This window comes from Pteropus medius, unplaced genomic scaffold (assembly GCF_902729225.1).
Source record: "Pteropus medius unplaced genomic scaffold, Ma_sr-lr_union100, whole genome shotgun sequence".
Lineage (NCBI taxonomy): Eukaryota > Metazoa > Chordata > Mammalia > Chiroptera > Pteropodidae > Pteropus > Pteropus medius.
The window spans coordinates 1,208,145-1,234,559 of NW_024351731.1; the positions used below are offsets into that span (position 1 = coordinate 1,208,145).

At 35.5% G+C, this 26,415-nt stretch overlaps 1 protein-coding gene across 3 annotated transcripts in view; it reads left to right on the forward strand.

Annotated features, from left to right (window-relative positions):
- The window catches only part of EFR3A (EFR3 homolog A), a 76,560-nt gene that overhangs the window by 46,832 nt on the left and 3,313 nt on the right, over nucleotides 1–26,415 (forward strand). For all 3 annotated transcript variants that reach the window (XM_039845883.1, XM_039845885.1, XM_039845884.1), the window contains 12 exons: nucleotides 1,762–1,876; nucleotides 2,784–2,835; nucleotides 4,613–4,785; nucleotides 5,244–5,319; nucleotides 6,023–6,184; nucleotides 6,817–6,948; nucleotides 8,069–8,136; nucleotides 9,047–9,174; nucleotides 13,760–13,851; nucleotides 18,512–18,560; nucleotides 21,940–22,043; nucleotides 22,531–22,580. In XM_039845883.1, the coding sequence (XP_039701817.1) occupies nucleotides 1,762–1,876; nucleotides 2,784–2,835; nucleotides 4,613–4,785; nucleotides 5,244–5,319; nucleotides 6,023–6,184; nucleotides 6,817–6,948; nucleotides 8,069–8,136; nucleotides 9,047–9,174; nucleotides 13,760–13,851; nucleotides 18,512–18,560; nucleotides 21,940–22,043; nucleotides 22,531–22,580 (1,201 nt within the window). The remainder of the gene's footprint in view (nucleotides 1–1,761; nucleotides 1,877–2,783; nucleotides 2,836–4,612; nucleotides 4,786–5,243; nucleotides 5,320–6,022; nucleotides 6,185–6,816; nucleotides 6,949–8,068; nucleotides 8,137–9,046; nucleotides 9,175–13,759; nucleotides 13,852–18,511; nucleotides 18,561–21,939; nucleotides 22,044–22,530; nucleotides 22,581–26,415) is intronic.

The window sequence follows — 26,415 nt, forward strand, 5'->3', positions numbered from 1 at the left end:
ATTCAGTTCTTACCCGAACCAGCCTTTACCATGATGGTTGCAAAACGATGGTTTTCATACTCGGCATTTGCTCCCCAGCTGTCAGTTGGCACTCCGCGTTCTCTCCCTTCTGTATGTGAGTAAGGTTGCACGCTTTCACCTATTTGTTATTGGGATGAGCTCATGGATTTATACTTTTATACTTCATAATTCATTCTCTACTTACTGTGTTGTTGTTATTTTGGTGCTCAGATTGTCCCAGATTTGGCCCATGGGAGCCCCTTCAAGCTGTCTTCTGTGTCTTTGTAACATCCCCCCTTTTTAAGCACATAAGCACAGGCGTACTCACATGAGCTGTTCCATGTTCCAGGCTCACTTCACACTTCCTGCTCCAGCCCTGGAGTCAGTCACTTCTCTGAGGAGCTGTGCTCCTTTGACTGGGTCATTAACATTTGCATTCAGCAGTTCAAATACAAACAATGAGTATAGAGAGTGAGTTGCTTTCAGGACTGTCCTCCCAGCTGATCATGTTTTGTTCTTGTGGTGATGGCTGACTTGTTTGGAACAGAAAGTCAGTGTCTGGTTTTGTACAGTTGATTAGGAACACCGATAACTGGGTTCCTGAAAAGTTAAAAGTACCTTAGAGGGAGGGAGCAGAGAGTATTTACAATCAGCTTTGGAAATGAATAGCCTTCACCTCAGGCTCTCCTTTTAGCTGTGTAGTTCCCTGGATGCAGTTTAACCTCTCTTATCCTCACTTCTGCAAGAGGAAGCTGAGACTAATGATAGTACCTAGTCTCAAGGTTGTCGTAAGGTCCAAATACAAAGTAGTTTCTTACCCTAGAAAGGTATGCTCCTAAAATAATGCACTTTATGTGGATCGAGTAATATTAAGGTCATGAGATTTTTTTGTTGCTAATATGATGATGGAGAATGATTTTTAACCCCATGTCCAATCAAAATGATGGGTAGAACAATTCAGGTTTGTATAGATTATTAACTCCAATAATAGAAGCCTAAGAGTTAAATTGAAAAGTTAATTTATTCTTAAATATTAAAAGTCAGAAGGTTTCTGTAATGATTATTACATTTTAAGAAATGAACAAAAAAAGCCATGATTTGATATCTGTTCTGATATTTCAAAGAAAAAAGTTTGAAGTTTGAGTAGATGATAATTAAATATTGAAAATCTTTTATAATTAGGAGGTAAATTTTCTCAAAAGCTATAGCAGATAAATTTAAAATATCCATACCCAAGAATGCCTGAGAAAAATGACAAATAAGTTATTCTTTTTTTAACATAAGTTGAATTATGTATGTTGAATTAACTCAGAGGATTAAGCTATAAACATGGCTCATTATAAAATATTTGTCAATCCTAGGAAGCCAAAGTAGTGACTTAATTATAAACTTCTTTACCAAAGTGTGGCCTAATTACTGACTTCCTTACCAGAATAAGAATTTAGGCTTATAATATGTGGATAAGTGTCATCAGAAATACTACCAAAAAGTTTTTTTTTTTTCTTTTTTCTAAAACTCTAATCAACTCAAATTGATGATAGTTTGCTGCTGTTAACTCTATGCAAGACTGTTAGATGTTTATTATTTTATCTTTGTCCGTTGTATAAATCTTATATTTTGTGTGATTAAATGATGTTGGATAAATGAAATTATAATGTCGTCAGAGTTATACGTAGCTTAAAGACATTTTACCACACTGAAAACTTTGGTTAAAAATATTTAAAAAAAAAATTAAATTTGTTTATCTTAATATTTTCATAGGATTTTTTGGGAGTAACCTACCAGATTATCAGAGGTCAGAAATCATGATGTTCATTATGGGGAAAGTGCCTGTGTTTGGAACAACCACGCATACTTTGGATATCAGTCAGCTAGGGTATGCACATGTGGCTTTCACAAGCTTTTGGACCGTAAATTTGAATTCAATCTCGTGTTAAATTTCATTTTAAAGAAAATGTCTTTTAATCGCTAGTAATAGAAGTCCTATGGAAAGCAGTATTTTTATGGTACTAGATTGCTAAGCAATTAAATCAGCATTGCATGCTTTTAGAATCAGTGTAAGTTTATCGTAAATCCTCTAATTTTCTATGCTTTATATTGACTCGGTGTAAGTTTTGTTTAGTCTGGGCATTGTCTATGTACATATGTATTTAGAGTAAAGCTTCAGGTTTCCTATAAAAATTTAATAATGTCATATAACAGAAATGTTGACTTATTTCTAGAACTGAAAGCGATTTTAAAGATCATGTGTTTCGGTCCTCCTGTTTTATAGATTTGACTTAATTTTACATGTTAAAGCTTTAATCTGTGAATATTTTTGTGTTTTGGGTACTTTAGTAAGGAAACGATGGTCTTGTTTGATTTATATTTCTTTAGCCATTAATTAGATGACCCTTTTTCCACTGGTTAATTCTTTTTGAATCATGTTTTTGCCTGTTAAATAGATATTAGTCAATTATATTTACAATAAATATGTTTTTCACCTATAGTATCTTTTAATTTGTGTTGTTTTCTTGTATATTCATATGATTTAATTTTCATGTTATTACATGCCAGTAACAAGAGCCAGTAACTTGTTAATTTTTTGTTTGAGTTTGTTTTTTCACATGTAACTCTAATACATATGAAATTTAGAGTCTAAAGTGAGCCACGATTTTAGCTATTGTGAAAATCTGGTTAGCCAATATGAGTAGAGTTTTAAAATTAATAAATAATAAATAAATGAAGTAGTGTAAATGTTAATTACTATAAATAAAATAATACTGATATGTTATGTATTTTAGGGATTTGGGAACCAGGCGGATTCAGATAATGTTGCTGAGATCTTTACTTATGGTAAGACATTTAAGGCAGAACACACTTAACCATAAATGATTGACGAGGTTAAGAACAGCTTCACATTATGAGCTCCTTTTTCTTCTGTCAGATACTATTTAGTTTTTTCTTTTGGTTTATATACTTAAATATTATTTTTCATTTTCTTTTATTATACTTTTACTGCTTATTTCTTCTATCATCTTATTTGACGTTCACAATGGTGAAACATACAGCAGCAGAAAGTATTGCTGTTTTATAGATGAAGATGCTTAGGCTCAGAGACTTTCAACAGAAGAAATGAAAGAAGTTCAAGGTTGTGGCACTGAAGACTAGAACTTGGACTTGAAATCCAATGTTCTTTCTATATCGCATGCTGTTTTTTTCACATACTGACCAATTAATGGCTTCTTGTTTGAAAAATAATGCAGCTACAAATAGCTGAAAAGGAAAAGCATATCTGGAATGTGAGGTCCTGTGTTTACTGTATAGTAATTGTATTCATCTCAGATTCGACTGTACCTAACATAATGCCAAAACAAAGTAGGACTCGTTGTGTGGAATGTGTGTCCTTTCCAAGTCAATGTTTTTAGAATTTATGTTATTGTATATGATTCCATTTTTTAAAAGAAATGTTTTATACCTAGGGAGAAGTATAGAAAAGAAATACTTTGTGATTTCATATTCAATCCTGTTTATGCTGCTCGTCATAAAGAAATTTAAATTCTAGTGTAGCCATATTTATCAGTGCATTCCTATGTGGTTTTTTTTTAAAATTATTTGTATCTCATTTAAAAACTTCTTGCCTCCTCCAATGATATAAACACATTTGTTGATATTTATAAGTTTTTAAAATTTGGCTTTCTACATTTAGAACTTTGATCTGAAGATTATGGTTGCATGCGGTATGAGTCATGGATGTATTTTTAATTTTTAGGTGGGTAGCAATTATCCTACCAGTATCTCTGCTCACTTACAAAATCACCTCCATCCTATGATAAATGCCCAAATGTAAATATTATATGTTCCATTTGTGATTGCAGATATAAATATAAATCGAAATTACCCACCTGAAATTTCTTTTGGTTCTAAACTTCTTATTAAACAAATTCCTTGAGTAAATCTTCTTGCGTCTAATTCTGATTGTACCACACTGTCAGCGGAAAGAATGTCTGTGTGGCGGTAAAAATGTTTAGTAGCATTTAAGTATGTGCTCTTTAAAAGCTTTAAATTTAGAATATAGGGATGCACTCATAAATGTCAAATCAAGTACCTAATAAAGAGTAGCTTTCCAACTGAAAATGTATTCCTATTAAACCAAACTACTGAATTTAAAATAAAGAATAATTTACAAATTTAAATTAAACATTTTCAGCTCTTACTGTACTATTTGCTGCCTAATCTCCTTATATCTGTTTAGTACTGACTACTTATTCCATATATTCTTACCTTCTCTGAGCCTGTTTTCTTTTATAAAATGGGGTACACTAATGCCTACCTCACAGGGATGTGGTAAGGATGAAGCTTATACTCATATAGTCTTAGATTTGCGTCTGGCACGTGGGAAATGTGGGCTATTATAAGTATTCTCTTTCTAAATTAAAGTTTTGTAAATTCAGTAAAATTCTCATTACCTTACAAAATTCTTTCTTGTTTTTTCCTTCAAGTTTATGTCCACACTTTCTTTTTCCTTTAGTTTATGGTTCCTATGAAATGGTTAGAGAACTTTACCAAAGAAGGACACATGACAAAGGTTTTTTGTTGTTGTTTTTTGTTTGTTTTTCTTCCATATAATCAGGTCACCTCTGGATACAAAGCAAAGACGATTGTTACCGCACTGCCTGGGTCCTTTCTGGACCCTCTGTTATCACCGTCCCTCATGGAAGACTATGAGCTGAGACAGTTGGTCTTGGAAGTAATGCATAATCTCATGGATCGCCATGACAACAGGGCAAAGCTTCGAGGCATCAGGTAATGTGCCATTTTCAAATTGGCTTAATGTTTTTAAATTTCTACATTCATGTATTTAAGTATTGTGATTTTTGTAATATAGGACTTTCAGACTTTATTTCCAGAGTTTTATTTCATTGGTATTGAGACATTTTAATTATTAATATCGTTTAAGATGGTTGGAGGTCTTTTAATGTACTTTCGGAGGTCTCAACTACTAGTGATCACTAGTTAAATAAATTTTATTTTGGTTTTGTTTTAAGCTTAGGAATGACATTAGGAATAAAGATTTCTTTATGCAGTTCTTCTTAATTAAACGTGGGTATTCAGTAGTATTACGTATAGGCTTATTTTAAATGTTCATTGAAGAGAGTGTTACGTAGTTCAAACTCCGAAGTGTAACTATGATTTGCCATGTAAGATAGGATATTATAACTAAATATGCTATTCATTAAAAATGATATATTAATTATCTTTAGAATAATACCTGATGTAGCTGACCTAAAGATCAAAAGAGAAAAAATTTGTAGACAAGACACAAGTTTCATGAAAAAGGTAAGATTATCTTCTAAAAAATAATTCATGACATAAGTTATAGCCATTTGAGTTGTTAGGTACTTTTGTATTGATGTGTGACCTTGAAATGGAGCCATATTTTATTCATATACTAGATTGGTTTGGTTTGGGGGGAACCTCTGCACAATCCCTGGGGTGTTTCTATAACCTCTCCCCTGCATAAAGGCTGTAGACCTGCCTTGGGGGGCTTCGCGCCAGAGTCTAGCAGAACCTGCAGATGCCCTCCCCTGAGCAAGTCCCAGCCCGCCACCCAAGAGACTGTTCCCTGGGACCAGCAGGCGTAGGTGCATTTCTCCTCAGCCACGTGTTCTTTATTGTTGCCAAGGCTCCCGTTAGTCTGCCGTACGTTTTAATTTTTTCTCATATCAATCTGTAATTTGCTTTTGTCTTTTCACATTATTACTAAAAACATTTTCATTGTTGACACTAGAACTATTTCTTACTTGCTGTTTTTTTATTTAAGGTTTGTTCTTTAACGTTAGTTTGTAGTTGTATATTGGTATATTTGTTGATGTTAATAGTTAGTGTACAGTTTGATCATCTAATTATCAGTTTAAATTTATCTTCCACAGTAAGTTACGTAATAAGGTAGCTACTTTGTAGGAGGTTATATGCATGTGAAATCTCCCTTTATTACATTTTAAGCAAAATCCTCTTTTTCCTCTGTCATCACCCTTCTCAGAATGGGCAGCAGCTGTATCGGCACATATATTTGGGCTGTAAGGAGGAGGACAATGTTCAGAAAAACTACGAGCTGCTTTATACTTCTCTCGCACTTATAACTATTGAGTTGGCCAATGAAGAAGTGGTTATTGATCTCATTCGATTAGCCATTGCTTTGCAGGTATGCTTTCAAAACCTTTCATTGAAGAAAACCTTTCTGTATGAATTAGACACCATCTTTAAAGTGTTGTTGCTTTTATTCAGGTACATGAATTTTAAAAGAGAAGAATCTAGTTTTAAATCTGAAATACTCAAGACAATGATCACGGTCATTTTTTTCCTAACAGATATTGAATGAGTATGGACTGTGTGCTAAATATTGTTCAAGGCCATAGGAATACTGTGGTAGGAAAGACAACACGGTCCCCATGCCCATATTTGAGTTTAGTGGGGAACAATTAAATAATAATTACATATATGTAGTTGTTTGACTAGAATTTAAATGTTAAGTAATAAAAGGACAGTATGCGATGTGAATATATATATTACATCAGAGAGAGATATATATTTGTTACATGTAGATACTTTTTTGTCCTTAGGAAAGGCTTCCCTAAGGAAGAGCTATTTGAGTTGAGCGATTTAACTTGCCTATAAATGGGCATTTAGTCTCCTTTCAGAATTAAAAAAAAATACCTTCTTACAAGGCGACATTTTTGTTAGTATTCCAAACTACCCGCGGTTTTTGCAGTACAGTCATGGAGGAAAACGCTAGTGGAGCATAAGACCTTGTGCTGTGCTTGTTTTTTATCGAAGGACAGCGCGATTATCAACGAGGATAATTTGCCTATGTTCCACCGCTGTGGGATCATGGCGCTGGTTGCTGCGTACCTCAACTTTGTAAGTCAGATGATAGCTGTTCCTGCATTTTGCCAGCATGTTACGAAGGTAAGGTATTTAGAGAAGTTCTTCAACTTGATTTTGATACAGAAACGGCTGATTTTCTTTCAGTGATGTTTATGTATCAAATAAAAAAAAATTCTATAAAAATATGCAGTGACTAAATTGAAATAAGAGCTTAAGAGCTAGTGTTTACATTTTCTTTGATGCCTGTTGTTTTGTTAGAAATTTTTTATGTAGTGTTTGAGTAGAACACATGGTTTTCTTCTAGAATCATTCATGTGACTTCTTATATAATTTTTTTCCTTTTACACCTGAATCTTAGTATCTAAATTTTATGAAATTATACTGCTTGTGTGGTGGTGGTGGTGATTTTTTTTAAAACCAGTCTACTTGAGCCAGATCTCAAACGTTGAATAATTAATGTGCCTCAGAGATTTGTCCTGTGTCATTCAACTACACTGAGCTTTTTCAGCATTAGCTCCATAAATTAGTTACTTGTGTGATTTAATATACATTTCAGAACCCCTAACTTTCCTGGCAGAAAAAGTCTGCTGTACTTTTTATTCCTTTAAAGACATTTATCAGAGAGAACTTCCTTTTTATGGAATTGGAGGCACATCTCTCAGTCCTTGCCAAAATGTGGGGATTTAGTGCATTCTAAGAAATACTCATTGGCTAAAGGTACTTGAGTGAATATTTGTTGCCTGCCTTTAGAGATAGAAATGTTAAGCCAAGTACCCCCTATAAGGTGCTCAAAACTGAGTGGAGGGGCCAGACCTCACAAGTGCAGAGACCTCACGCCCATGCTGCAGGCTGCAGCACGGGAGGGGCTGGGAGGTCCCAGTGCTTCGTTAGGGGACTTCCACAACATGGCATTTGAGACCATGAGTGTCCTTATCCTTCTGAGGTCGGTTTACTCAAGTGTAATGTGTCATTGTTTTTTATTGTCGTGATTTTGTTACCTGCTGAATTTTGAAAATAACGAATTTGAAAATAAAACGAACTCTGTATTTGGGCTGTAAACTAGCTTAAATTCCAAAATAAAATGATAGTATTTCTTATAAATGTTTAGTTTTTGTTTCTGTGTTTTTAGTTTTCCCAATTTTCATAGCAAGGTTCAGAAAAGTGAGGTTTTGGTTTTTGCTCTGTTTTGGATCTTTTTCAGGTTATTGAAATTCGAACTATGGAAGCCCCGTATTTTCTGCCAGAGCATATTTTCAGAGATAAGTGCATGTATGTATGTTAATTCTTTACATTTTAAGGGGCACTGGCCAATCAGTAATGATTGTAAAGGCATAAACTATTGTTTCTGTTTTATCCTAATCTTGTTTTGTGTTTCTGTCATTTAATTCATCTGACTTCTTTCTCTTGCTTTAGAAGTTTTTGTTCATTATAACTATAGGCTTTTGCACACGTAGAGTCAATCTTTGATGAAAAAAATACTTATCTTTTTTTTAATATGGAGATACATCTCTTAAATATAGCATATTCTCATATATAAATGAACAGTCTAAGAGAATACAATATCCTGTTCAAGACTTAATAATAGATAACAATACTCATAAAATTTTGGGAGAAAGAATATATTAAAGAAAATTCATAAGTTATACCCTGCATTTTTCTTTGCTATCATAACAAAAAGATACATATGAACAGTATTTTATTCACACTTTTGGGCTTTAAAAGCAGCCTAATATTGACAGCATCAGCATGAGATAATATCGGACAGTGAACGGAAAGCGAAACCTGATGATTTTGGACAGGCGCTCCTGTCACTTAGCTGGCTAAGATGTTTTTCATTAACCGTCAGTGAGCTGCATTTTTATTTTTTTCTCTCAGTCGATTTTTAATTAGCATGAGATTAAAGCTGAACTTAACGTGTGAATACCAACAGAATAATGTAGGACTGACTTCACCATTGGAATGTCATCGGCAAAGAATCACAGCGGAATGGTTAATATAAGGGACCATGCACCGTGTGTTTTTAAAGAGCTCACATTAGTCCCCTAAAATATACGTGTGTTATTAATTACAGTTTGTTTTGTTTATATTTAGGCTTTGATCTAGAATGTTTGCATGTTAACTTAATTTTGCTCAATAATTTAAATAACACTGAATGACTTTTGTTTGTTCAACTTGACAGGCTTCCAAAATCTTTAGAGAAGCATGACAAAAATTTATACTTTTTGACCAACAAGATTACAGAGTCACTAGGTGGAAGCGGCTATAGTGTCGAGAGATTGTCCGTTCCATATGTACCACAAGTAACAGGTAAGGGGAGGGTAATTAGAGCTCTTACTCTAGACATGTGTTTCAGTAATTTTCCACACCCAATTAGCAATGAAAATTCTGTTGTATACTTATTATATCACATCTTCTTCAGATGTTCCAGGGGGTTTACTTCTACTTAAAAATTTTGCTCTTGAAAACTGTTATTAAATCTCTAAAGATACATATATGATTTTATCATGAACAAATCAAGTCCTTGAATGATTATTATTTTACTAAATAATATTGATGTACTTTAAAGAAAGAAGCAAAATGAGATCTTTCCTCATTGACCAATATTTCTCATGGACATTGGTGAAAATTATTTGAATAGTGATTTGTGTTTATTGAGCTTAATGAATTAGGCAGCTTCTGTCATTTGAGAGAGCACAGACCGTTTGCTGTGTAGAGAGATCTGCAGACTTTTTAAATTAAAGGCACGTTTGCTTTGTACAGTGTATGTTTCCTTCTGTTCTTTTCATTGACTGAAATAATTCTGTTGTGTTTCATGACAAAACTGCATGACATCTTGCATTCAATTTCTGTCTTTCACCTTCATTTTTACTTGATTGTATAAATATTAAATTTGGTGGAAGAACTAGTTCTTTTGGGGGGAATACCTCTGTTCTGTAAGAGAACTATTTGATTTCATTCGGGTGGTTTTTTAGATTAATCACAAAATAAGCGTAAGCATTGTAAACACCTGTCTTTATAACATGGATCTATAATAAGTACACATATTACAGTGATAGTTGTTCGTAATAGACTGAGATGTTAATGAATTTTTTACATTTTCTTTTAAATTCCATACTACCAAAGATTTTACTCCTTGTGAATTCCTTGGCAATAAATATGCTGAGAATAAAACATTAGTAGAGCTTTGTAATCTAAGAGAACTTTTTTTAAAAACCTGAAATATTTCATTCTTATAATTTGGATTTAGCTCTGTTTCCTTCAGGCAAAAAACCTCAAAAACCCAGGCACAAGTACAAAGGTAAATCCGACTGTCAGTTTGGCCTGCCCCTTCCCTCGCCTGTCCTCTAGGAACATAGCTTAATAAAATGCGCCTTGTAGAAAATGGAGCTGGCACCTGTATATCTTACATACTTACAAGTTTAGTTACTACTTTGCTCCACCTCCCCCATAGCTGTAGTTTAGTTTCACCCCTTGTCGCTTCCTTTGACCCTTTTCCTTTAATTCTTAACAATTTTAAATGGAAATCGGGACTTTTTTTTTAACAGGCAGTTTACTCTTCCTCATTTCCTCCCACCCCTGAAAAGGCTGTATTCTCTTTCTTAATACCTCTTGATCACTGACTGGGAGAATTCTGACTACTTCAGTATGTACTTGGTTATATAACTGCAGAGAAATCTCTTAGCTAGAAAAAAATTTTTCTGATTTATGAAGACTTGGGTGGTTTAGAACAGTCTCTCACGTGTCTTGCCTTAATGCAGAAAGAGTTGGAAGATGCACTGACTCTTCATGGGAAAATTGATTGGGTGTTGTTTTTTTTTGGCTGCATAACCATCAGGTTATTCAGGAATATAAGAACAACATATCAGAAGAAAACAAAACATTTAGTTTGTTGTGTATCACCTATATACTCATCATCATCAAAATAGTAGCTGTCACTTAAGCACTGACTGTGTGCCAGGCACTGTGATGAACGCTTTGTATTTATTTTCTCATTTAATCCTTAAATCGTTTGGTGAGGAAGGTAGCATCGTCTCTGTTTACAAATGAGGATAGTGAGCCTGGAATTAAATAATTTGGTTATTTTTATTCCATGGTAGCAGACATTTTGGTTTGTTTTTATTCTGTAAATATGCATTAACACTAGGTAGAATTTCATGTTTTTCTATAGGGCCAAAAATATATATCCTTCAGTAGTTATCAGCATTAAACTGTGACATTTTGAAATGTGTAGATTAATTATTTGTGATATTTTATTTTGTCCCATTAGCTTTTTAATGGAATCTGAGTGGTATGAAGCCCTAATCATATATATGTTTTTTTACATATGATTAAGTCATTTCCTATATCTCATTTTTATTAGCCATAGAAAATTATTTTGAGAGTAATTTAATATAGTTCTCTGCCATACTTGTATTCAGACTTTTTCTATTCCTTAGCTATCTGAATGCCGTTACATATAGTATGTACAGATATATACACCAGGTGGCAGTAAAATATCACTGAAGGAAGTTAGGCCTAGCTCTAAGTATTGCTTCTGAAATTCAGGTTCTAGTTAAAAACAGGAATGCGAACCGAGGACTGCCATTGTGAATAGCAGATACAGGAAGCAGATAGGGAGGAGGGATGGGAGATGGAAGGGCACAGGAAGTGGTGTCTGGGACTGCCCCAGCCCAGCCTCGGAAGAGCAGCAAGGATCTCCCCACAGGGAACACATATCAGACAGTGAGATGGTGACAGGGCAGTTCACTAGAGCCAGTGGGACAGTGTAGCCCACAGAGGCTACAGTGATGCTGCATTTCAGTGGACTTTGCAAAGCAGGCCGGGAACAGATGTCGACGGCCCATGGGAACAGGGGCATCATCTTCCATAAGCTCTACTTCAGAAGCTACATTTGTGTAGATGGGCAAGATACCCGATTATAGCCGTACCTCGGCCTCTGTGTGGTCACCTGTAAGCGGGTGATTATATAGGTCAAAAGAAAAAAAGTTCTAAGAATATAATGTTAGAGTTTCCCATTAAATTTCATTTTAAAATCTCAAATCTTCACTCTCTCCTCTATACCTCCCTTCTGTTCTCACTGATTTTTGCCACTGTGATCTCTTTCCTGTCCTGTACCTTCCTTTTCCTTTTTATTTTTACCTTAGTCTTCAGTTTGACTCTTCTCTGCAACCCTTTGTGTATTAGCCTAGAAATTCTTTTATGATGTTCTTTGCGAAACAGATAATTATTTATTCCTCGTGTTGAGTTTTGGCGAGACCTTCAAAGTTGGCCTGTTTGTAGGAGAAAGTCAAGTCAGCAGTGATGACTACACACTATTTTGTAGCAGGTCTATTAATGTCATTACTTTTGGCATTTTATATCAAAGCATATGATCATGAAGATAAAAAGAAAGAATACAGTTCTTAGATTAGCTCAATGATAGCCAAGTGCAGGAGGTAAAATATTTTCAGCCTGAAAACTGTGGCAAAACAATGTGTAGTAATTTGTCACAGTTATGTTTGTATGTTCTGCCCATCTAACTGTCATAGAGCAGAACCCAGTGACTCCTGTATGACAGATGCAAAGCACACACTGCCACCAAATTTCTAGTATGATTGGGGAGATAAGATCGAAAGGTAATAGTGATTGAATGGTGATAAGGGAAGATCAGTCATAACTGAGAATAAATTTTTGTCACTAGAAGAAAGTGGGATAAGTGGAAATAATTGGAGTAATATTTCAGATTTTTAAGGAAGCGATATAATATTCAGCTAGGCCTTGAAAGATAAGAATCTTTATAGTGGGAGGACGTAAAGAAGTGCAGGTAAGTAAAGTGTTTTCAGTAGGGGCTTCTGTTTGTAGAAACGCATAGAAGCCAGAGATGCCACAGCACGCTTGGAGATCGGGGGATGGGCACACTCGACTTGGACACTACATAAGTTAGGGAGCTGTCGAAGTTATGCTGGTAAGATCTAGCTAGGGAACCCAGAGTGCTTTTTTAATCCAACAGTGGGTAGAATTGCTTGGGAGAGTGATGTGGTCAGTGTTTTAAGAAGCTTATGACATGATGGTGGCATATAGGAAAAACTGTACAACAGTCTGTCATCAGTTGGGATGGTTCTCAGCTGACGGTGATTTTGCCCATCCCAGGGAACGTTTGTCAGTTTCAGAGACACCACTGGGGCAGGAGAGGTGGAGTAGGCCTACTGGCATCTGATAGAGATGCTGCTAGACATCCTACAACATACAACAGCTCCCCACAACGGGAATTACCTGGCCCAGGATGTCAGTAGTGCCATGGTTAAGAAACACTGGCTGAATTATACTGTGATAACAAACGCAGGCTCTCAGTGGTTGAAAACTTTCAAGATTTATTTGGTGCTCAAGCTAACTGCGTATCATCCATATCTGGAATCCACACTGCTGGAGCAGGCCCTCTCTGGAACACCGCTCATACTTGATTGGCCAGAACTAGTTACCTAGTCTCTCCTAACCACCGAGACGCCAGGCATTGCACTCCTACTCTGTGTCCAGAAGGAGGGTAAATTTCTACATTTGATTGACAGCATTAATTACTACCGTGGGAAGCTACTGTGGAGTAGAGGAGTAGTCAGTAAGAGAGAAACTGGTTTCTTTATGCTGGCCTTCTTTAAGTTCTTTATCCTTTACTCCTTCAGGAGAATAAAATCACAATATATGCAAAATGGGATTAGAAAGATGGAGTGTTGCCGGATTATGAAGTGACTCTTCATGAAGTTTAAAAGTCTGAGAACACAGTGCTTTGTACATTGGAAAAGAGCAAAGAAGAGCACAGTGTCTTAATTTTATGAAATTTTTTGAAATCCGAAATATGTAGTTTATAAATGATGTATCATTTCTAACTAGCATATAATGAGAAATTTTTTTATTTTAGATGAGGATCGACTTTCCAGGAGAAAGAGCATCGTGGACACTGTGTCGATTCAGGTGGATATTTTACCCAGCAACATCCCTTCCGATGACGTGGTAAGTTGCCGAAAGTTTGTGGTAGAGTGCTGTCTTGAGAGACATCAATTTAAAAGAATTTTTTTACCCTTTTATGCTTTCAAATAGGAGCAAATGCAACTCTGAATTATCACCAAATCAACAAAATTGTTAGTAGAAATTAATCTGATTTAGTCTTGAACTTCCTCATAATTTATTTTACGAAACTCATTTCAGCTATCTATAAAGAAACAGAAATTTAACATTAGATTTCACATTGTAATTTAGTAATAAAAGGAGTCATAAAGCAGAAACGGAAGATTTTTTGTAAGTAAGAAATGTTACATAAGGCCTGTTATTAAATTAGGAGGCCCTCTAGATCCTATTAAAGATTTATGAAACATGGATTAGGAGTCTAAATGGAATTATACACTCTAATGTGAAGGCAGATGCTCACAACTTTCAGAAAGTTCCAAAACTTCATCTGAGGGAAAATTTTTTTATCATTTTAGATAGTAAGTATAATGCATTTAAAGTAGGTTAAGCGGTATCAGTGATCTTTGTACTCTTTAAGGACTGTGACTTATTTGAAATATTGTAGATTTAATGCTCTCCTCCTGTTTCAATAGAGAACAAGAGTGTACCCTCCTGAGTTATAGGAAGAAAACGCAGCCAGTACTCTCTAGGACTTATTCCACACAAATCACCAGAGAATTTTTTGATAAGTCAAGTAAAAATGCCGAAATACCAGCATGTCAAGTCAGCCTCCTCCTTGTGGTTTATTCATTGCTTGCCTTCCTAGGTATTTCATTATTTCTCATTTGGTACAGTATAAATAATTAAAAGAATATCCATCTAAGAAAAGGGGAAGGAAGTTGTCTGAATTTATGCTTTCTCAGCCTCCTCTCTCCTCCCCTCTCCCAATCCCTGTCAATTAATTTATCTTCAAGAGTTAAAACTGTTTGGTGGCTAGGGCATAGCCGACTCACTCACATCTTATGTGCTATTCAGCCCCCTGTTATGCAGAACTAATCTACTTTATTAAGAAATGAACATCAGAGCATCAAGGGTAAAGAGGCAGTTAGTGGTTATTTTGAAACTGAGGGTGTTAAGGTTGGTTTAAAGTTTCTTACTAATTTAAGACTCAAGAAAAATCATCTTCCAAATATTCTCCTCTTCATATCCATTTGAATTTCTATACTCCCTACTAGTAAGGAGTTTGTAATGATTGTGAATTTGATACTGTTAATGTTTTGAGGGAAGAAATCTAATAAGTTTATACACTATTTTGTCAAGAGTGGAGTGTATTTTATTGACTGGTGTTATTCCATTCTCCTTTTGTTAATCATTTTTATTTCTTTTAAAGATACATATAAAACACTTCAAACTGTTGCAGACAATCAATCTATTTTGATAAAATGAATTGAAGAGACATTTGCATAAAGACAATATAGGAGGAAGATTCTTAAACATGAACTTTACATTAAAAGTCCATTAATACATTTGTTAACTTGCTAAAGATCTCGTTGTTTTTCTATTTGCCATAAATAAAGTCCTGAGTCAGAGATGGCTCACACTGAGCATTTGAAAATTTAAATAAACAGTTCAGTATAAGATTTCCTTGAGCACGTCGGAGTTCCAAACCCACTTATCGTTGTGGAATCTGATTTTGCTTATTAGGGGTGATTGTTCAGGTACCGGAAGACAGAATAATATTACCTTCTAGGCTGGAACTGATTGATTTCATGGTATGGACAGGAGGAATTCGTGTCAGTTAGGTGTTCACCAGTTAATGGTGTAACAAAATATCAAACTGTTTAAGTATATTAGCTAACAAGGAGTCAGATAAGAAAATTGTTCATTTAAAAAACAATACTTGTGTAACGTTGATCAAAATTAATTGAAATTTTATATACATAATCCCAGTTAGTCTTCAGATAAATCTGATATCTGCGTTCAGAGCTTATAACCAAAAAAAAAAAAAAAAAGCCAGAATATTGTTTAGATGGAGATATAGCAAACTTGTGTTTTCCTTGATTACAATTCAAATCGTTACTATAGTTTATTGAAATGCCTGGTCCACATGAGGTATGTCAGTTCCAACATTCGTAATTCATACCTTATCCCACTGTGAATCACTTAGTGAACTTTTTCTAAAAATCGCCCTATGTACATATAAAGATACCTAAATTAAATTAAGGTGTTCAAGAAGATAAATAGCTAAAATGGAGTAGAGGCTTCTCTGCTTCCTGAGATAGAACTGTCTGCTTGGTTCCTGGAGTCAGGCTCTGTAGGTGTGATTCCCGACCTCGGGGGCTCTCGGAGCATCCTGGGCGTGACCGCTGTGCAGGCGGACCTGCATGAGACAATCATTTGGGGAATTATTTGGGGAAATGGATGGCAGTTTATGTATATTCAAATTCGAATACATATTACATTATTCTTTGTACAAAATTAAGTCACTGATTGGCTGAAAAGGATTGTTGTTTATTCTGGGACAAATAATAGACCTTCATTTCATACATGTGTATCCTTGCCTTTTTCCCAAGCATGACTGAAGAAACCTGCATGTGTGCTAACAAAAGAATAATTCTAGCATCAAACCAGTATTAGTCAGAACCTGCTGCGCTAGATGCTGTAGAATTGCTAAGGTATCGTTGGAAGTGACATAGCAGCTAGTCTGATTGGGAAAAGATGAATAGCAGATTTCATGCAAGCCCAAGTGTGTTGTGGAGTCTAGGCTAGAACTGTAGATCACGCAGAAGGCAGAGAGAGTGTCGAGACCCCTCTCAGCTGGTGCCTCTGCGCCCTTTCTCCATAACTCCAGCACAGCCGGTGTTTCCTGTTGAGTTGAGACTGATTGTGGTCCAGTCGAGCACCAAATGAAGTAGGGGGCTTTGCATTTAGCAGCAACATTGTATGAAAAATATGAATCATTAAACACTAGTGTAAAGCAATGGCCTTTAAAAAAATTGAATTGACAAAAGGGAATCTTGGGAAATGAGAGTAAAACCAAATTACAGAAGGTTTTGTCACCAGCCCGAGGGCTCCGTGTGTAATGTGGTAGGAAGTGGGGAAACTCTGCAGTTGGGGTAATGTCATTATCAGAGCTGAGCCTTCAGAACATGAATGTCAGAAGTGTGACTGGGCTAAATTAGAACAGAGAGACTGGAGGTCGAGAGGTCAGCTAGGAGATCTTCGTAATAGCCTGCGCCTGGGTACTGAGAACCTGGAGTAGCCCGGCTGGGGATGGGGAGCAGGGACGGGAGAGTGGGAGTTCCCCATTCTGAGGACTTAAAGTGATTTAGAGAAAGGAGAGTAAAACAAAAGGACGGGGCAGAATGACCTGGTGGTTCTGATGCCAGGTGACAATCAGTGATCTGAATTAAGGAGAACGAGAACCAATGGAGAAGAAGAGTATTAGGTAGAGTACTTAGCTTTTCCCTTAGATTGAACAGGTAATAAGTAAAAAGTATATGTAACAAGAATACTGGCCTTCTGTCTTCTCCACTGTTCTTTCTCCTGTACTATGGTTGTTTCTCAAAAGTCTAAAAGTTCTTAACCAGTTGTAAAAACAACAGTGGATTTTTTCATTAAAGTACTAGTTTGTTTCTAGGTACAAATAAATGACCAGCCAGAGCCTAATCTTATATATCTGCTCCAAATATCTAGAACAAAGCAACTGAAGATTCCCAAGTTTAATCTGACTTCAACTAGAACTATGAACCCTCAGTAAAAAACTGAGGGAGTGGAACTCTTGCTGCTTGGTTTCCAGCTAAAGCCTTTCTGTTACAGAGAAGCCAAGGTGCAGAGCATGAAGTCTTTTGCTTTCATTAGTCTTGCCGCCTTAGACTTAGCAAAAGAAGCTCATGAGCTAAAATTAGGGATGACCAGAGCCCCAGGCAAGTACTCGTGCATCGTTTATTAATTTTTATTCAGAGATACTATAGTAACTGGATATATTATTCCTCGTGCAAATGTGCTGGTGCCAAAAAAAGTATGACTGACTTTTTTTTTTTATCATAACACAGTTAATTTCATAATTTTTACAAATCTCAAAGCAAGAGAGAGATCTGAAAACCCCAAGGGAAAGCGTATTTCTGAGAATAAGACTGGCGGCTGACCTCAGATGTTCCAGAATGTGATTGTTTTAAGCTGTCGATTAACTGTACTCATTGGACAGTTCCCAAAGTAGCGATTCCTTTAAACCATTTAAAGTTTTAGATTATTTCAAAATTTTCGATTTGTAAACTGTATGTGGTACTAGAATTAGAGAGGCCATAGAGTACTAGTTTGCATTTGTCACATGGCTGAAACTTTATTTATGTATAATCTCTGCCTTGAATATTTCCAAGCATTGTTGACCTGTGAAGCATAGTTCAGTGAGTGGGACTCAAATCTTACTGCACATCACATGACTGGAGGTTGAGATCTGTAATTCGGTGGTGGTTGGGTTGCCTAGGGGATGCTGATTCTGCCAGCCTGAACTTAACCCGTAGACTCGTTTGGGAACCACTGCAGTAGGCCATTGTCACAGCCAGTGAAAAAGTAGACATTATTTGTTACTGTGGCGTACAATCATAAATCAAACCAACACAAAGAAGAAAGAATTTGTAAAAGTTTTTAGTTGACTTGTAACTAGGTGAAAGTATTGTTCATATTGACCTTTCTTAACTATTTTACTTAAAATCACTTTTTTTAGGTTAGTAACACTGAAGAAATCACCTTTGAAGCATTAAAGAAAGCAATTGGTGAGATTTTTGTATTTGTTAACTCTCTTCATATTTTGCTAACTTATCTTTATCTTAGTACTTGTTTAGATGCCACATAAATAAATACAGGCAGCATGGCAAGAAATACATATTTACTGTTGATTTCTATATAAATATATATTGATTTATTTAGCTACTTTCTTTAGGCTTTTACAGTTGTCCTGTCTTGTCACAGATATTTCTTTTCCTTTGTATACATAGACTTTTCTAGAGTTATGCAGGCATATCACAGTGTATTTTAATGCCATTCTTATTTGGTGGGTAGCATGTAGGCTGCATGAACTTATAAGACACAGTCAGTGTATTTCCTTTCGTAGGAGATGTACAGGTGAAAATTGTGAGAAATTCTGAGCAAAGTAAATTGAGTGATTTTTTTTTGACAGGCATATAATATTATAATTAGAAGTGTGTTTGTAGTAGAGTTAGAGAAAGGAGCTGGCTGAGATTGTCCGCAGGCATGATCGGGTATCACGTTAATCCCTGCTATTTTATCAATGAAAATGTTGAGGCAGAAAAATGAACAAATTCTCCTGAGATCACGTGGCTAGTAGATGCTGGAGCCAGATTTCATACCCAGGTTGGTCTGACTCTGTAGTCTTCACTTATCTTTGTATAAAATATTACTCTGATTTTTTTTCTCCTTTGGCCTTTATGGAAATAAATTTTATCTTATGTAATTAGCTTCTTTTTTATTTTAAAATGGTTCTTTCAATTATGTATTAATATTAATTACTACTATACTAATGACCCTTGATCCCAATTCATTTTCTAATTGGTAAAGCAATATAGGGTAGAAATTGGCTTTCATTTTTTTAGAGATATTACAGTAAGAAAATTATTTTCAAGGGCAGTAAAGTGCTCCAGAATCCATCATACATGAAATAAAATTTGACCCCTTTTGGCTTAATCCATAGAGGATTTTTTTTTCCTCGCTGTAACTTAATAGCAAATTTGCCAAAATAAAATTAATTGAATTTAGTTAGCAATTTTCGAACACCCATTATGTGCAAGATACTTGGAGACGTTTAAAGATTAGTAAAACGTGTTGAGGAATTTGCAGCCTAGGGCAGTGGTTCTCACAGTCTGTCCTGGGGTTCTGGAGGGCCTGAAGGAAACTCTCAGAAGGGATCCAACAGGTCAGAAAGTATTTCTGTCATAATATTAAAGCACCGTAAGCCTTTTTGATTAACGTTAATGAAGGCAGTGGCATCAGACTGTACTAATGGTCATCGTATTCTTTAGCACCATATACCTACAGTTATTTTTAAAACAAGATTACTTAAGAATGCCCTTGGTTAATTGGTATAATTTATTGGTTCCATTAAATCTCAGCCTACGAGTGCATGCCTTTGGGGAGTAAACATAAACACTTTTTTGATTGCCTTGATTTGCAAGCTGAGCTAGTTATTTTTTACAAGAAATGCCATTTTTTACTTTGAGAAAAGACTGAGAGGAAACCTGTAGTATTTGGCAGACGTTTTCTGGAAAATAAAGGAAGTGAGTCTGTCACTTCAAGAGAAAGAAAAACAAAACAAAAGACACCAACCGTATTTGCTCCCAGTGACAAAATTAGCACTTTTGAACAAAATCAGAATCTTGAAACAGTCTGCCACTGTGAGTTTGACAGCCCTCCAGTATTTAAAGACTTTTCTAATGAGATCAGTGGTAATAACTAACAAATGTGGTTTTTAAAAATTATTTTATAGTTTTTTATGTTATTTTTTTATATTATTTTATAGACATAGAAATATGTCTACATTTAGAGGATCTATATGTCAGTGGACCGATAATTCTAAATGACCATTGCATGATGTTACAAAATCGTGCTCGAGCAAAATATAAAATAGATCAATAGATTTTAACGTAACCAATGACAAAAGTTTATTAATAAGTTTTAAATTCTGTTGTAATTAACTTTTAAGAAACCACTACTTGTCGAGTTTTGCTGTGGTGTCGAAGAAGGAGTATCATAATTCTGGGCAAACGTTTTTAAAACCCTCTTTTCACCACTATCTATGTGTAGGGCGGGGTTTTCTTTATATTCTACAACCAAAATAACATTGCGGACAGGATCGAATCCATTTGCAGACAGAATCCAGCTGCCGGCAATTAAGCTATACATTAATGAGATTTGCAGATATATCAAACAATGCCACTATCTTCACTGGTTTGGTTTATTTTGGAAAATATGGTTATTTTTTCATTAAACGTGTTATTTTTAAACGAGTTAATATCTTTAAAGTTTCTCCGTTTTATATGCTAATATGGAAAATATCAGTAGATATAAGACCGTTCTAAAAAGCTATTTGATTTTGTCAATATTTTTAAAAAATGTAAAGGAATCTTAAAACCAGAAAGTCAGACAACTACTGGGCTAGTGCGGAAAGCTAACCTGCTGCCTGCGGGCCAAGTTTAGGTGGAAACATTGTTTCTTTAAATCGAATCTGAGTACTTAAGACCAGGGATATACACTTGTCTTGCCCAAGTAGCTTATTTCCTCCTGCTTTGACCTGACCAGATTTAAAAATATCTCTTTCCTGCCTGGCCCCTGGCACATCTGAACCTGTGACTCTGGTCTGGTGAACAACAGAGAAACGATCATGACTTTGTATTATAGTTTCAGAAGGACATAAATTCTTTCACTTTGTTAACCTGCCATAATGTCAAAGGAAACAATAATTCGTAAAGATCTGTGTACCCCTATGTTCATGGCAGCACTATTCACAATAGCCAAGATATGGAAGCAGCCTAAATGCCCATCAACAGACGACCAGATAAAGAAGTCATGGTTCATATATACAATGGAATATCACTCGGCCATTAGAAAAATGAAATCCTACCATTGGCAACGACATGGATGGACCTAGAGGTTGTTATTCTGAGTAAAATAAGTCAGACAGAAAAGATAAATACCATGTGATTTCCCTTATATGTGGAATCTAAGGAACAAAAAGAACAAACTAATTAAAAACAGGCTCACAAATATAGAGGACAGTCTGGTGACGGCCTGAAGGGAGGGACGTTGCGGGGCTGGGAGAATGGGGTGAAGGGTTAAAGAAGTACAAGTTAGTTGATTGATGGTCACAGGGATGGGGAGCACGGCGTAGGGCATGCAGTCAGCAGTGATGTAATGGCGAGGTGGAGAGCCAGAGGGAAGAAAGAGCAATCAGGGGGATCGTTTGATAAACTATATAAATGTCTAACCAATGTACTGTATACTTGAAACTAATAAAAATAATGTAGTTCTGTCAATTACCATCATTTTTCGTTTAGAGATCATTTGCTCTTATGGTCATTGTCAAGGTTCTATGAAATTCTATATTCCTTTTAATGGGTCTTTATAAACATTTACATATAGATACCAGTGGAATGGAAGAACAGGAAAAGGAAAAGAGGCGTCTCGTGATAGAGAAATTCCAGAAAGCACCTTTTGAAGAAATCGCAGCACAGTGTGAATCCAAAGTGAGTGAGCAGATGGTGAAGGTTGTGGCGGGGGGTGTGATTTTTGTGAAAATCTTGGTAATTGGTTGGTAGGTTCTAAGCTTTCGGCAGATGAGCAGAATACGCGTAATGCATCAGGTAGGGACTGAAAGCTTTGATGGTACAAATAATTTCTTTGTGCAATAGAAACCGATTTAAATGGCGTATCCCAAACTGCATGTTAATGATGGTTGTTGCTTTGGTAATTTTTTCGCAGTGGTTTTCAGCAATTTTGCTGTATTTTGTTTTGTGTGTCTATCAGTTTGTTTTTACCACTGAGACTAGGAAAGGAATAAAAGAGAAGCTTCACATTAAATTCCAATTACAGGTAAAACCAAAACACTAAAACATTCTTTACTATCAGCTTAATAGTTACAGGTATGCTTTGTCCTTTAAGTGGCATTTGTATTATTATATATGGGTTTTGGGAAAATAAATCCATTCTTAACATTTTTTTTCTCCTTTGTAGGCAAATCTGCTCCATGATAGACTTGCTCAAATACTGGAACTCACCATCCGGTAAGGGTTTGTTACTCCAACACCAGTAAAACAAAGTAGAGACTATTAGACCCCTATACATTTGTGTCTGATCATACGTAATTGTGCTTTTCATTTGGGATAAACACAAGATCGTGCAGGTGCCTTAGTTATCACTTAGTTGTCACTCAGTTGTCACCCTGTTCCCTGGATAGAGTCTGTTACCCTTTCTTGTCTAGGTGTCTTCAGAGTGGTCCTACTAGGACCTCGGGTAACTTGGAAGCTTTGCAATCTAATGTTACGTTTAACCAGATGATTTCTCATATTTAACCAATTCGACTTGCAAAAACTAGTTTGTTATGGTTCAGCCTCGTAGTTCTTTCCAGAGCAGTAACAGTTCTACTATGCGGGTGGCTCACTTGAATTATTAAACTTTCCTTGAGCTTTCCTACGTCATACTCATTTGAGTCCCGTTATAATTCATTTAATGCTCTGAAATGTATGGTGTCTCACATACTTCCGTATTCTGTATTTATTGCTTATTAAGTAATGGAGCATGTGACAGGGTCAGAGCCCAGGTTCCATCTGTGGAAGGCACCTCCGCCTGTTCTTATGTCGACTGGTGCGGAGCTGGCCTTTGTGTGAGGCGGCTCAGTACAGGAGTCTTAGATAGAAGCTGTGCTTCTGGAGTTGTTTCCTATATCAGCTTTATCTTTTTATTTTTAACTTGACTAACAAGGTCCCTTTTGCTTCAACCCCAGCATCCTATGAATAGAAGAGGCGGGTGCATGCTCCTGTCCATTTTCTTTTTCATTCTATAGCCTTTCTTTTGCCTTTGTGTGCAAGGCATGTTTTTCATCAGTATCACATCTTATTCTAGACATTTGCCCCCCATTCCTGCCACCCCCCAGTAAGGTAAAAGTCACTTCTTTCCACAATTCAGAACAGAGAATTGCACCAAAGTACGCAATATGTGACATACCTTAAATTGAGAGGATATCATTGGCTGTGAGCATTTACTTCCTCGATGCCTGTTAGTCGTCATAGTACATGTCTGCTGTGTGCTTGATCTCATGCGGCTGGTTTAAATCTATTATATTTGCTAACCATCACCATAGCCCTGAAAGTGAGGTAGATACTATTTTTTTCATTTTCCAGGTAAAGACACTGAGGCTTAGAGAAGCAAAGTAACTTGCTGAAGGTCATCCAGCTAGTGAGTGGAAAAGTCAAATTCAAAATCATAACCCTTGTTCTTAAAAGGAATGTTGCTAGGGACCATCATGGTACATATAATCAGTCATAACTGGGTAGATTTAATATTTTAGAATGTGTTATGACTAATTCTGTGTTGTTGGTACTGCAACTACTACTAATAGCATCTGTTGAACACTTCTAATAGTTAACATTTAGTGAACTCTTACGGTGTTTTAGGTACTGTGCTAAGAGCATTATTTCATGTAATATTTACAAAAGACATAAAAAATAGGTAGTGATTATTTTTACTTTAGAAATGTAGAAACAGAGGCACATAGAAGTTAGGTGACTTATGAAGGTCACCTAGTTAGGAAGTAGTTCTGGATAGCTTACGTGATACAGAGAAATCAAACAGACTTCTTAGTGCATCTTCAGAGTTTTCCATTCTTGTTTGGTATATTCCTTCTTGTTATTTGCCTCACTGTAACTCTGGACAGAGGAAGGAATTTGTATTCTCAAGAAACAAAACGGTCTTATATTTCAGTCTCCATTGTTCTTGCATTTACTTTGATCCTAGTACAAAAAATAAATAAACAAATAAATGAAACGCAAAGAAGCAGAATACACTAAGAATAAGCAATCCTACAGATAATCCAGCTATTGAAATTAGCAGCAGACAAGGTCCTTAACACACACGCACACACACGCACACACACGCACACACACAGATTTAAAGGAAAAGATACACATATTTTAGGAGAGAAGCGGAAACTCTGAAAAAGAACCAAATTGTAAATCAAGAACTGAATGAGATAATACCTGAAAGAAAAAATGTTATTGGGTGGGCTAGGTGTTGTATTGGACTTCATAGAGGAACTCTCATTCATAGCTCACGGGAGTACACAGTGGCTCAAACTCTTTGTGAAACTTTAGCGGTTAAAGTTAAACATGTACCTGCTCTTGATCCTGTAATCTCATTTGTCAATATTTACCCAGAGAAAGGAAAACTTAACATTTACAAAAAGACATGTACATGATGCTTTAGCACCTTTTCTTACATTACTGAATGCTCATGAACAGAATGATAGACAGTAGACCAATAGCGATATTCTTACTATAGTGAAATACTATTCAGCAATAAAAAGGAACACATTTTAGGGGTAAATCTAAAAGAAACATATTGAGAAAAAGAAATCAGACATAAAGGAGTAAGTAGAGCTTGTATGGACCGTTCCTATAGGCTGCACAGACCATTCGTGTGAAATTCGAGAACAGGCCATGGTGAACTTTGTGATAGAGACCGGAACAGAGTTGCTGGGTGTGGGCATGTGTGTGTGGGGCGTGGGGGTAGGGAGAGATGGCTGGTTAGGGATACAAAGAACTTTTTTTTGAATGAAGAAAGTGTTGAGTACTTTTATTGGGGTATGATTTATATGAGTTTATGTATTTGTCAGTTCTTGTCAAACATTACACTTAATATCTGTGCATTTCACTCTATGAAAATTATCCCTCAATAAAAAAATAAAGGGATGTTATAAATACTGGAACAGTAATTGCTAAATAATTATTAGTTGCCAAAAATAGAATAATATATCAGGAAAATATAAGACAACCAGCTGAATAACTTAATCGAGAGCAATTTACAGTTAATTATATTTGTACATAATTAATGGAAATTCATTACTATATGAATTACATTATAACAAATACTAAAACTAAAGAACTTTATATGACATATACTATAACTGAAATATGCATAAGAATACTTAAATACATGGAAACTCAGACCTTCTTAGTAGATAGGAAGTTAATATCTTAAACACATCACTTCTCTGCAGATTAATCTACAGTTTTAGTCAAACTCTTCACAGTTATATTTTTTATATACGAACAAGTGATGCTATAGACAGTGTGGAAGAATCTACATATAAAGCAGTCAGGAAAATGCTGTGGGAGAAAAAAACGGGGGAGCATTTGCTCCGCCAGGTAGGAAAACATGACAAGTGTTTGACATTTACAGCACATTGGACTTGGGTACAGGTAAGTGGGAGAGAGTTCAGATTTTGGGGGAAAAGAACAAATGTTTAATAACTCTTATTTACTAAAGAATGTTGACCAGCAATAGGGACGGGAGAGGAGTCTCCTCTTACTTTACCAAAATGGAAAATTTTAACTCTATTTAGAAAAATACATAAAAATACTAGAATTTATACAGGAATGTTTTTTGTAATCTTGGTCTGGGGAAAGTTTCCCTTAGCGTAACACAAAAACTAGAAATTATAAGAAAATAATTGAATCTTTATAAGGTTTATAAGCATTTGTTTAAAAAAAAAAAAAGTACAAGGTTGATAATTGAATAATGAATTGTGGAAAAACATTTCTATTATATGACAAAAGATTAGTTTCCCAAATTGGTAAGAAAAAAACATCCAAGTAGAAATATAGGCAATGGACTCAAATATGCAATTCATTTTCAAAGAAGCATAAAGTCAGTACTAAGTCTACAAAGATACTTAGCATTAGTGGTAACCTAAAAATTGAAATAAGAGTAAGGATGAATTCCCTTTTGCTTGTCAGATTGGCAAAGATTTAAACAACAAAACGATTGATTATACCCAAGATTTATAATGGTATTAGAGAATAGGTACACTTAAATGTTGAAAATATAAATTACTACTATTCT